Source organism: Neomonachus schauinslandi, chromosome 7, assembly GCF_002201575.2.
Source record: "Neomonachus schauinslandi chromosome 7, ASM220157v2, whole genome shotgun sequence".
Taxonomy (NCBI): Eukaryota; Metazoa; Chordata; class Mammalia; order Carnivora; family Phocidae; genus Neomonachus; species Neomonachus schauinslandi.
This window is the reverse complement of record NC_058409.1, coordinates 57,674,242-57,685,848: the sequence shown is the minus strand read 5'-3', so window position 1 is coordinate 57,685,848 and position 11,607 is coordinate 57,674,242. Positions and strand designations below refer to the sequence as shown.

The following is an 11,607-nucleotide window of genomic DNA, read 5'->3' as shown; positions in this document are numbered from 1 at the left end:
TTAGAATAGACCTCCAAAGTAGGATATTATTTCTTGATTCATGAAAAGAAATAAATGAATTAATAATGCTAAAACATCTATAAATAAGATCCAAGTATTTATATTCTAGAAAACAAGAGCAATCATTTCAAAATGCCTTCTAGATTTATCAACTTTGCACACATATTTTAGGAAGATTTCGAGAGATTTCAATATAGTATCTAAAAATGACCAACCATTTCACTTTGGCAAAGAGAGATTCCTAGCTTCCTATAGTTGACTGCAACTATGGGATAAAATGTTTGGATTTTTAAAAGATACATATAAAAATCTTATGTGAAAATTAGTCGGAGCGCAAGCCACTCAAGTATAATGGTCATTTACTCTGCAGTGTGCCCCCGTCCAGAGACGCCAGGCTCATAAGTTATATATAATAAGTTCATATAACATGTTTTGTTTTATAGACTCTAAGCATTTATTTAACAAAATGGAAATTTCTAATACCTAGCACTTGTCTACATTTAAATTTCAGGGAAAAGAGACTCATGTTCTACAGTACATATTAATAAGATTTTTCTTATTACAAAAGAGTTTGTTGTCAACTTAGAACAGTTAAAATACCTTCTCTAGTGATTAGAAAACATCATCCTTTAGTGGAGTGAGGTGACCTCTCTTGTAGGGAAAAAGCCCATGATTCTTGTCAGAGATGTAGGACTAACCCAGCCTTCCCCTCGCTCAGACCTGTCCATCTGAGGATGTCTTTTGCCACTACAACAGGTGGAAGACCACTTCTCTGCTTTGGTTCCCAAGTCAGGCATAAATCCTTTCAATTTAGGGAAGCACTCACACATATAGAAGGCAAAGGGCGGAGGCTGTTCTTCCATCCTCTTTACTCACACGCTACCTAGAAAGTCAAGGTTTCCTTGGTGGTTGTGCTCATGTGCTGAGCGCTGTGCGTGCAGTGACCATTAGTGTGAATGTGTGCGAGACGTTTTGAATAATACATAGCACCCGAGGGAAAGAACAACAGACCCCCGAAATGTGAATGATTGCTCTGGCAAACTCTGAAAGCCAATGATCACTTGTGCCTTGCAGAATCTGGGGGCTCAATCCCCAGGTGCAAAGTACATTTGCCAGGTTTCTCCAGGGCAAAGGCAGGGTGAATGCCCTCAGTGAACCTGTGCCTGATGATGAAGAGCAACTGTCCACTTTCAGCATTAATGAAGAGAAGCCTCTGGTTGTTGTAGTCCAGCAGAATGCCCACCCTGGCGGGACGCTCAGTCACATGGACATCGCTCACTATGCCACTGTAGAAGAATGTGTATCTGAAATGAAGTAGAATGGGGAATTAAACACTGGAAATCTTGAAAGGCCACGGTAAAGAAAATCACTTGGAGATAACCGATTTTTCAGTGATTAATTTCACTTTACAATAATGAGCTGCCATAAATGTCCCAAATCCTTTAGCCAGATCCCTCCTAGATGCTAAAATGCATAGCTCATCCCAACAGACAAGCATTTTTAATAATTTTGCTCCTTCTACATTAGGAGGCGGTCCCAGAATAACCAGCATATGCCTCCCTTGTGATTTTTCTCAACATTCTAATTCTTTCCCAGCTGCCCACATGTTTTAACTACCGCATTCATGGTGTGTCATTCTTTTGAATAAAACTCCTCTGAGGCTGCCATGTATCTTAAAAAGTACTGCAGGCTTGCCTTCCATAAAATGTATTAATTTTACAGCTTAAAAATTTATTAGTAACTTACATAAGGGCCTTTATGAAGTTCAAGAAAAAAATTTCATTATTTTTGCCCAACTTTATTCTTCGTAGAGGCTCCCCCTACCCTGAACCGACTTTCCTTTTCATCTTCTGAATGCTTTCTGCAGCCTTGCAACTCAGGGGGGTTGCCTGTCATTTCTCTTTTCAATTCAAATAAACTGAACTCAGCAAGTATTCATTGGGCGTATCTGTGAGTCCAGGACTTTGCTAGGCCCTCGGGGGGATGGGGGATATGAAGGACCACAGAGCACTGTCCTTGCCCTTGGGGAGCCCAGGCCCTCCTGACCAGAGAGGAAAATATTGTTGATCATTTAAACGTGGATTCTGGCTGAGGCTCCATCTCAGGGCACAGACTGGAAAAGTGTTCATAAACACATTTAATGGACCTGTGTGGTTGTGGAATTAATGTTTTGAGACCGGGCTGGGAAGGGGAAATTGCTGGAACAGAAGAACCTAAATTGCTCTGTGCAAAAAGTAACGTAAGTTTGGTGTTTTTTCCTGGCAGTCTGAGAAACAGAGGCTGGAGCCCTGAAAGCGGGGAAGGGGAGAAATGAGAGAGAGGAGATGAGGGAAAGGTCTGTGAGGATGGTGAGTCTGAGGGGTGAAAGCTCAGCAGCACTGGGGCTGATGGGGCCTTTAGACTCTGAGCAAGTGAGTGACTCTGGTGTGGCCAAGAGAGCCGAGGACCTTGAAGGCCTATGATGTCTTCAAGGCCCAGAAGCTCGAGTGCAGGTATGTTTAGGGAATGGCAAGTTGGCAGCTGTGCTGGGACAGGGCAGAGGTTCACGGGGATGGGAAAGTAAGCAAAGCTCGCACAATGACAAAGGCCCTTTCCGGTGCCATGCTAATGAGGGGTCTGAAGGCCCAGAACACAAAGGCGGCCGCCTCGGGGAGCAGCAGTGTAGATGGGGCGCTTATGGAAGGCTTTGGGAGCAGAGGGGCTCATACTCAGCCAAAAGGAACAGGTCTGAACTGGACAGGTGGGAAAGAAGGAGGGAGAGATCCAGCCAGCAGGGGCAGTGGGAGAAATGACGAGGTCGCCAAATGAGCAAGGCCCTAGGTCATGGAGAACGTCACCATCTGCCCGACGGGTTCGGAGAGGACATGGCGGACATGACATGAATAGGTAAGTCAGGGGCCAGGATCTAGACCTGCCCTGTCCATCACAATTGCCGACTAGCCACATGTGGCCACTGACATTCAAATTAATTAAAATTAAATTAAATTCAGTGTCCAGTTCTTCCGTCCTACTAGCCACATTTCAAGTGTTCAATAGCCATCTGTGACACCATTTTTTTAAAAAGATTTTATTTATTTATTTGAGAGACAGAGAGTGCAAGCGAGAGAGCACAAGCAAGGGGAGCAGCAACAGCAGAGGGAGAAGCAGACTTCCCACTGAGCAGGGAGCCCGATGCGGGGCTTGATCCCAGGACCCTGGGATCATGAGCTGAGCCGAAGGCAGCCACTTAACCGACAGAGCCACCCAGGTGCCCCTGTGACACCATTTTTCTATCTTCACAGAATGTCTGATTGCACAGCACTGGTCTGGAAGGTTCGGAATGCCCAAACGAGCCATTTCCCCAGCCCTGCTTAGAAGGCCCCTGGTGCTCACAGGCCCAGCCCCAATCAGTCCCTGAGCCGATCCCCACCATGGTGGCCGAGGAGGGAGAGACATTCCTCGAAGCCTCGGCTCCACCAGGTCTGCAGGGCCTGGAATCTGCCCTGTCCTACGTCTGCCTCCATTTCCTATCCAGCACATTAGTTCCTTCTCCAACCTGCACTCTGGCCTGAAACCAAGCCTGTCTGCCTGGGGCCAGACTCCCTGCCCAGCTTTTGCCTGCCCCTTCCTGGGACTGCTGGTGTCTTTTCAAAGATCATTCAAAAGCCTGACTCTAGACCTGTGTGACCCTGGAACTGCTGTCCTGGAGTCCCCAGGCCGAGGTGGGCCCACCCCCGTGAATGTCACTACTGGCCCAGACTGAGTCCAGACCCCTTTTAGCTCTGGTGGCTACTCCCCCCAGAGCTCCTCATCCCTCTTCCTGGTCACATTAGTCCTGGATTCCTCTCTTTACCATGGTCCCACCTGAATGTTGATATCACTGTTGATGTTTGTAGATTTTTGAGCAAAAAAGCAAGGGACATGATGAAAATGATGTTCTAGAAAAATCTGCCAGTTGTGCCACACAGGATAGCGTGGGTTGGGTGCAGACCTCCTCCTGGAGGGTACAGGCATGGTGGCTGGGGTGGACCTGGTAGAGGAGGTGAGAAGGCTCTGAACAAGGGGAGAAAGTTTAGGAGTGGACAGGAAGAAGTCCAATCGATTCCTCAGACTCTCCATTTCTCCTTTCCAATTGTGACATCTTAATGCTTGGATTCTATGCAAATAGAGTCAAGAGTAATACAGTTTGGTTTAAAATCATGAAGCCAGAAAAGTGAAACACAGAGGGGGGGTCTGCCACAGGGGTTCTTACAGTGCCTAAAGCCAGGGGTGCTCTATTTGAAACATGAAGTGAAGGCACTTGAGGCCTGATGTCTCTGTGCTGGGAGCACACCAATAGGCACACTCTTCCTCCCCGAATCCACGGGGCCTAGTCTGGGCCTGAAAGACCAAGCTTGTTGAACCTGTTGACAAGATATAATTCTGTTTTCTAGAGTCCAGGAATTTGTTACTGGAGGCTAGTCTTTGGTTTGGGGGTTTTAAAGGTCTAGGAAAATTTTTATGAAATCTGTATCTAGTTCTAGTTCTAATTCTAAATCTATTCATTATAAATTCTGGGGTTGAGAGATTTTCTACTCTGGGTAGGGGCTAGGTCCTTAAGCATTGCGCAGCAATGAACATCAATTATCATAATTGCTCTGACTTGATGAAATGTGACTTTAAATAGCTCTGGGAGATAGTGTCCTTATGAACCATGTCAGAAAATTAAACTGTGTCAAGTAGGATGCAGGGAGAAATGTGCAGCCAGAGACATGCAAAATCCCAATCTGTGGGCCCTTTTCTGGGAACTTGTGAGCATCAAAGTCTTCCTTTTTAAAACATTACATTTGAATAATGCCTCATATTTTATGATACTTTACAATTTCAAGACTCTTCCCTGTACCTGTCTTTATGTGATCCTCACAACCCAAAAATGTAGCAGCCAGGTGTCACTGTCCCCTGACAAGATAGATGAGGCCTTTCGGGCATGGTCTAAGGGTTCACTGAACTTCCAGTGAATAGCCCGTAGGAGGCTAGTCAAGGATGGGGCCAGGACTAAAGTCAGGTTTCTAAGAAAGCCCACCCTGTGAGCATATTCAGATCATCCCATGCTTGCCTTAGCTCTCTTAGACTAACATAGGTTATGGTTTCTTCACATTAACCAACTAAACAGTTAGCAACCTTTTTCTGTAAAGGGGCAGATAGTAAATATTTTAGGCTTTGGGCGTCCAAATTTGGTCTCTGTTACAACTAGTCAACTCCACCGTGGTAATGCAAAAGCGGCCACAGAAAATATGTAAACAAACGAGATGACTGCATTCCAATAAAACTATTAATACAATTTTACAAAACAGGCAGTGGTCATATTTGGTCTGTGGGCTAGATTTTACCATTTCCTGATATAAACCAGTGAGGGGAAGGTATTGGGGACCCACTTGTTTTCTCACTCTTGTTGACTCCTCTGTGGAGGGAGCTCTTTAGTATTACCCTTGTCCCCTCCCCATCCCAAAGTGAGTTGAGAAGGAAAACTTGCCCATGCATCGCCTGGAGGTTCCTTCCTTTTCCCTATCTCTGGAGTATGGGCTTCCCGCTGAAGCACCTATCCTTCTTTGTTCTCCAGGGACCAACTCTGCCCTGCAGGGTGCCGAAGCTGGCCTGGCCTAGGGTCTGGGTGGGTACAAGTCTATTAATAGGGTTCAATATAAGAAACCTCCTTTCCCAAGGTGCCTGGGTGGCTCAGTCAATTAAGCTTTCGACTCCTGGTTTGGGCTCAGGTCATGATCTCAGGGTCATGGGATCGAGCCCCGCGTCAGGCTCCACACTCAGTTTGGAGTCTGCTCGGGATTCTCTCTCTCCTTCTCCCTCTGCCACAGCTTGAGGGTGCGCACGCATGCACATGCTCACTCTCTCAAATAAAGAAAGAAATCTTAAAAAAAAAAAAAAGAAAGAAAGAAAAGAAACCTTTTTTCCCTCAGATATGAACCACACTCACTAAAACTGGCTTCCTCAGTAATCGGAGTAATAGTTTAGTTTTCCTATTGTTGACGCTTTTGTTTTCTTTCTTTATTGGCTCAGACCTGGGCAGGGAGGTGGCATTCTATTTTGTTAGGTGCCTCAGAGACCTCTGCCTATGCAGCAACTCGTGACCCTTTGACCAAGAAGGGAGGGCAGGGCTCCAACGTACCTCTGCGGCCCAGAACAGTGCATGTACCACGAAGTGTCCCCTTGTCCCAGGGCACCAGCCTGCACCGCCGAGCGGGAACAGACGCCAAGTCGGTAAGCCGGGCAGTCCGTGACCGTGGCTTCCCAGTAATGCTGGCCGCACGCAGGCAGCTCCTCGCCCAGCACTGACGGGATGCTGCGGACGAAGTGGATGCAGTTAAGCCTAGCACAGGAATCAGCAGCTTTGCTCTCATAAACACCAACATGCACAAGGTCGCGCACAGTTTAGGCAGGACTCTATCCTGGGAAACCGCTGGAATTTGACTAAAGACATTTGTTGTTCATTGTGCCGCCAACTTTGACCTGACCAGCCCAGAACTCCACAAACTCTCAACCTGCATTTGGCGTATTACCACTGCCACGTACAACATGCGTGTCTAGTGCACTGCATCTCTGGAGGGAGCTAAGAACCAGGAAATAACCAGAATAACTGCGGGAGAGAAAGAAAGGGCACCATCTCTGCTTTCAAGGAGAGTGAGGAAATATGAGGAAGGCAGGCGGGGTTCCAAGAGAGCATAACCTGCAAAGTTTTTTTTCCCAAAACCTGAAGATGGCGGGGGAGGAGGAGGAGGAGGAGTCTCCAACATCTTCTTTAACAGTGAGTTCCCTTCCGTGTTTGCTGACCTTACTGGGCACAGAGACCGAATGAGGGGCAGCTCTTGAGTGCCAAGACAGCTGGGGAGGCCAGAGCAGAGCATAGAACTGACCAGGTGTGATGAGTGTGCTTGGTAGAAGCTGTGGTCAACAGTCTTGGGGACTCTGGCCTCCTCGGATTGTAGCAGGGTACCTGAGAGGTTGGTGAAAGGTCTCCTTTTGTCTCGCCTTAGCTATTTTTAGAACAGGCACTGGGAAATGAACCCAAGCACTCTGGACTGCGGATGGGTGACCTTGTTTGCATGTATTGCTCCCCTCTGCTTTGAAAAGGCTGAGACAGCAAGGAAGCGTTTTTAATTTAAGCAGTGTTAATACTCAGTCAGCACCCTCTCCTTTTTAACAGATGAGAAAATGATTAATGCAAAGGAATGTATTTCACTTTCTCATGTCTTTACCCAATAACCTCCTTCCAAAGAGGTGGATACTGACAGCCCCTCGCTCCCTGAGCACAGCCTGGCTGCCTGATATTTATGAGCTAATTTTCGGATTACTAATAAATAAAATTCTATGAGATACATTACAGTTATCATCAGTTACTATCTATGAACTCTTACCAACTTCCAGTCTATTTCTTTTCTTTTCTGATTTTTTGAAATCACTTTTTTTACACTTTCCAGAGCCTTTCACCGACTTTCTCCCACGTGACTGTTCTGATGCTCAAAATGACCAGGAGAGATAGCTGGCAAATTGCAGAGCCGTCTCCCCACGGTGCCCTCAGCTTTCAGCTCTTTAATGCTCTTTTCTGTGGGAGCTACCGGGTGGGGAGGGACAAGAAAGTCTGAAAATCTGAAAGTCCTACATGTGGCCAGAACCAGAAACTCAACAGAATGTCATTCTCCTCTGTTTCTTCTCGAGTGGTTGGACACAAAACCTGGTTTGCTATTGAAAATAAAAGAAGAATTAGCCTGGACTCCTTTTTCATTAAAGTAGAGATGGCACCTGAAAACAGCCGATGTTTTAAATACAACCGTCTGTGCCTGTGTTTGCAATACAAATACGGACACTTTGCTCCGACTTAGGAACTACTGTCACTTTTTCCCTCGTGCTGAACCGCAATGGAACCGAATGGGTGTGCTCATGTTGATATTCGATGCCATACTCCCAGGCATGTCCATTAAACCAAGGATATGCTCAGGGGAGGCCACACCAGAAGGACACATGTCAGAAAACTCCACTGCTGAGGCACGAGGGGCCTCCCCCTACTTACTCTGTCAACCGTCTCCTCTCAGTGAAGCTGATCACTGTCCCATTTGAGGAAATCTGCAGAGCAGGATGAGCTGTGTCTCTCAACAGAAGAAATCGGGTTCCTGTCGCAGTGAAGAAAATAGGATTATAACATTACCACAATGGTAAGTGCTGTCCCTGGGTCAAGCACCACATTTCAGACCTTACTCTTCCTCTCCCCTGACATCAAACTGTCCCTCTCAAGTGTTTTCAGATCCGCAGGCTGCAAATCTCATCCATGCTAAGGCACTCGTGAGTGTCAGCGGCTGCTTACCTCGAGCCGGGGCTGCAGGTCACCTCCTGTACAAGAGCTCCCTCCCTCTGCTATGCAAAGTACGCTCCTTGGACCAGCAGCATCTACAACCCCCGGAAACTAGCCTAGAAATGCAGAATCTCCAGCCCCGTCCCAGACCTACTGAACCTGAATCTGGTGCAAGCTAAAGGAGTGGTTCTAACAGTGGAAGGTGCGGGCACCATATTGGGACCAGGGGGAATATTTCTGGGCAGGCAGCTCTCATGTCTTCTCTCAGCAACATCAGGCTGGACCTGACCACATCACAAACAAGGCCTGTGCACAAGTTTTGGCTGGTTAAGCAAATCACTTAATGTACCACCGTCAATCTTCTGCCATCTTTGGGTCTAGGATAAGATAAGAAAATGATCACCTTGCCATTTCTCACTTCTTTTCACAATAATTGAGAACAGCCAAGCACTTTTTTTATTGGCATCATTTGGCAATTTTCTCCAAAATGTCACTGAACAGCTTTATCGCTTCCTTAAGTTATTCATTCATTTATTCAACAAACATTAATTGGCACAAACCATGTGCTAAGCACCAAAAATAAACAGAAGAATAATACTGGAAGCTTGTTCATGGAGTTTACAGTGTAATATAAGAAGAATATCCCCATCCCACTGTCCCTAACATACACTCAAAACATACCCACTAATTATAGCTCATTGTGAGCCAAACAAGAATCATCTGGGGAGATTAAAAACACATGTCAAAAACCATCTCCAGATCAATTAGATCAGGGTCTCCAGGAGTGGGGGCTGGGCACCAGTATTTTTTAAGTACCCTGTCTAATTGCTAATGGGTAGCCAAGGTTGAGAACCTCTTAAACCAGAAAAAGAAACATCTTGGTCTTTGACCCATCTTGGATCCTCATGCCAAAAACCTAGCACTGCCAAGAGGTTGAGGCTTTAAGAAGTGGCCTTCTAGAGTGGCCTTCTAGAGGGAAGGAATGGAAAGGCTTGGAAGTAGTAGTGCGTGTGAAGGAGAAAGTACCTCTGGTGGAAATGAGAGCAGCTTCACTCTGCTCGCTTGCCCCAAAGGCATTGATGGCTCTCACGTAGAAAAAGTAATTGTCATTGGGTTGGAGGTTAACTTTCAGCTGGAGTCCTTTAATTCCAGAGAATGATCTAAATACAAAAGAGAAATAACTTTAAATATAAGGTCACATGCTAAAATAACTCATCATATTTCAATCCTGTCATGAATGAACATCTTTTATTAACAACAAATAACTAATTTTTCCCTCTTGGCAACCACTGAGTTAGCAAGCCAGATTCTATAAAATGGTCCTGGTCCACTAAGACTACTTTGTGAAATCACTTCTACCTTTGTCAACTTTGTCAAATATATGCCTTCCAGAATGCTCTGTGAAATAAACCAAACCTTTTTTTAAATTCAGAAAACAGACTAATTTTGTGGTTAGTGAGTCTCTAAGAATGTATTATTTTCTTTATCAACTTTTGCCTCCGAGGGCACTTCTGGATTAAGATGATGTTAAACCATCAATAATACAAAGGATGCTAATTATCTAATTAGAAGATCAGGAAGAGCAGAAAACTTAAGGTGAGTGATGATTTTGGACACAGCCATCATACAAAAGCCACTAAAGTTAAAGAAACAGAAGATCCCTAGAGAAGACTGTACCTTTTAAGGCGAGCTTAATCCCAGCAAGAAAACAGAGTTCTAATTGCCAAAGAAAATGTCCAAAGTTGCTATTTCTTAATCTCCCCTGTATATTAAAATAAAAGTACTGGTAGTAGTGTCTAATTGGCAGCGGCTTGTCACAGCCAAACCATTTAAACACATAGAGACTTGCTGCATTTGAAGATGGAGCTCTCTGAACTTGCTGGGGAACTGAAGTAGTCTTGTGCCTCTTTTCTATTCTCTTTAATCTGCTTGATATCATGGCCTCGAGCATTTATACAGATAAATTACTCAACTGCTCATTTTTTCAGCCTCCATTTGGAGAGGCTTTGGGCAGAGTTAGGAGGCAGGCTCCTTCCCAATGAAAGAATTCCTAATATGAGTGCTTGTGCCTGGGCCCTGTTCCCGGGAGCTGTGCGTGGGATAACGGTCAGTGAGAACAACAGTACAACACCCTTCCTGTCCATCCTCAGAAGGATGGTTGTTATTTCAACCATAGTGGTTGTTATTTCAGAACCTACCACCGGACCAGGTCCTCCGCAAGTACTATCTTTAGCCGCGCCAGAATCATTGAGCCACATGTTCGGTGACAACTAATTATGCTTCAGTTAGTTAATGAAAAACCATGTCCTTTGATTGAGAATGTAATTCCCAACTGATATCTAGAATATTATTCTGGGGTGGATGTATTGCTTATCTTATTTGAATTGATGACTGAAGAGATGGTTTGAATGTACAATCATTATAACAAGCAGTAAAATTGTTTCCGTAAGCATACTAGCGCCTGAACTGAATTTATTTCATTCACCCATTAAACAAATGTCTATCAATCACTTATCACATGTCCAGGCCCTATTACCCTGAAGTCTGGGGGTAGGGAGCAGGAGTGGCAAGACTAGGTGAGGAAATTTCAGCTCCAGAGAAGGGATATAACATGCTGGCTTCATTTTGTCTCGATGAGGTTGTTAAATACCAAAAATACTGGTTTAGGGGTAAGTGTTTGCTTTTCAGTTTTATGAAGGGTGTCAAGGAAAGAATTCCATATATATGGTCAACTGCATCCTATGTCTTATCACTCATTGAAAGAATAAAGGTTTATATGGTATTGAAGTCAGAATATGCAATCAGATCCTGCTTTCAGTGTATGAACAGGTTGTGCAGACTTGACAGATGTGCACAATACCCTCACTGAATCTGAAATAAAAGCACCAGGCATGAGAACGAAAGTAACATGAGATGTCCTAGAGTTTTATTGTTGACAGGTTGCCATCTTATGTTCCAGCACCAGGAACAAAGCAAAAAAGCTCACAGACCAATGGTTTACTTCCATGTCTTTTCGTTGTCTGATCTCACTTGAATATCATAAAAGTCCTCATATTAGCTCTCCCTGCTTTTTAGCCAAATGAAAACTTTAAAAATTTTGGAATTTGGGGGCACCTGGGTGGCTCAGTCATTAGGCATCTGCCTTCGGCTCGGGTCGTGATCCCGGGGTCCTGGGACGGAGCCCCGCATCGGGCTCCTTGCTCAGCCAGGAGCCTGCTTCTCCCTCTCCCACTCCCCCTGCTTGTGTTCCCTCTCTCACTGTCTCTCTCTCTGTCAAATAAATTTAA

General features: G+C 45.2%; 1 protein-coding gene across 1 annotated transcript in view; it reads right to left on the bottom strand.

Annotated features, from left to right (window-relative positions):
- Positions 1-438: 438 nt before the first annotated feature.
- CMYA5 (cardiomyopathy associated 5) overlaps positions 439-11,607 on the bottom strand; it is an 88,559-nt gene continuing 77,390 nt past the window's right edge. The window contains exons 10-13 of the mRNA XM_021699832.2: positions 9,347-9,480; positions 8,042-8,141; positions 6,143-6,316; positions 439-1,304 (exon numbers count right to left, since the gene is read on the bottom strand). Coding sequence (XP_021555507.2) covers positions 1,058-1,304; positions 6,143-6,316; positions 8,042-8,141; positions 9,347-9,480 — 655 coding nt within the window. The 3' untranslated portion in view covers positions 439-1,057. The remainder of the gene's footprint in view (positions 1,305-6,142; positions 6,317-8,041; positions 8,142-9,346; positions 9,481-11,607) is intronic.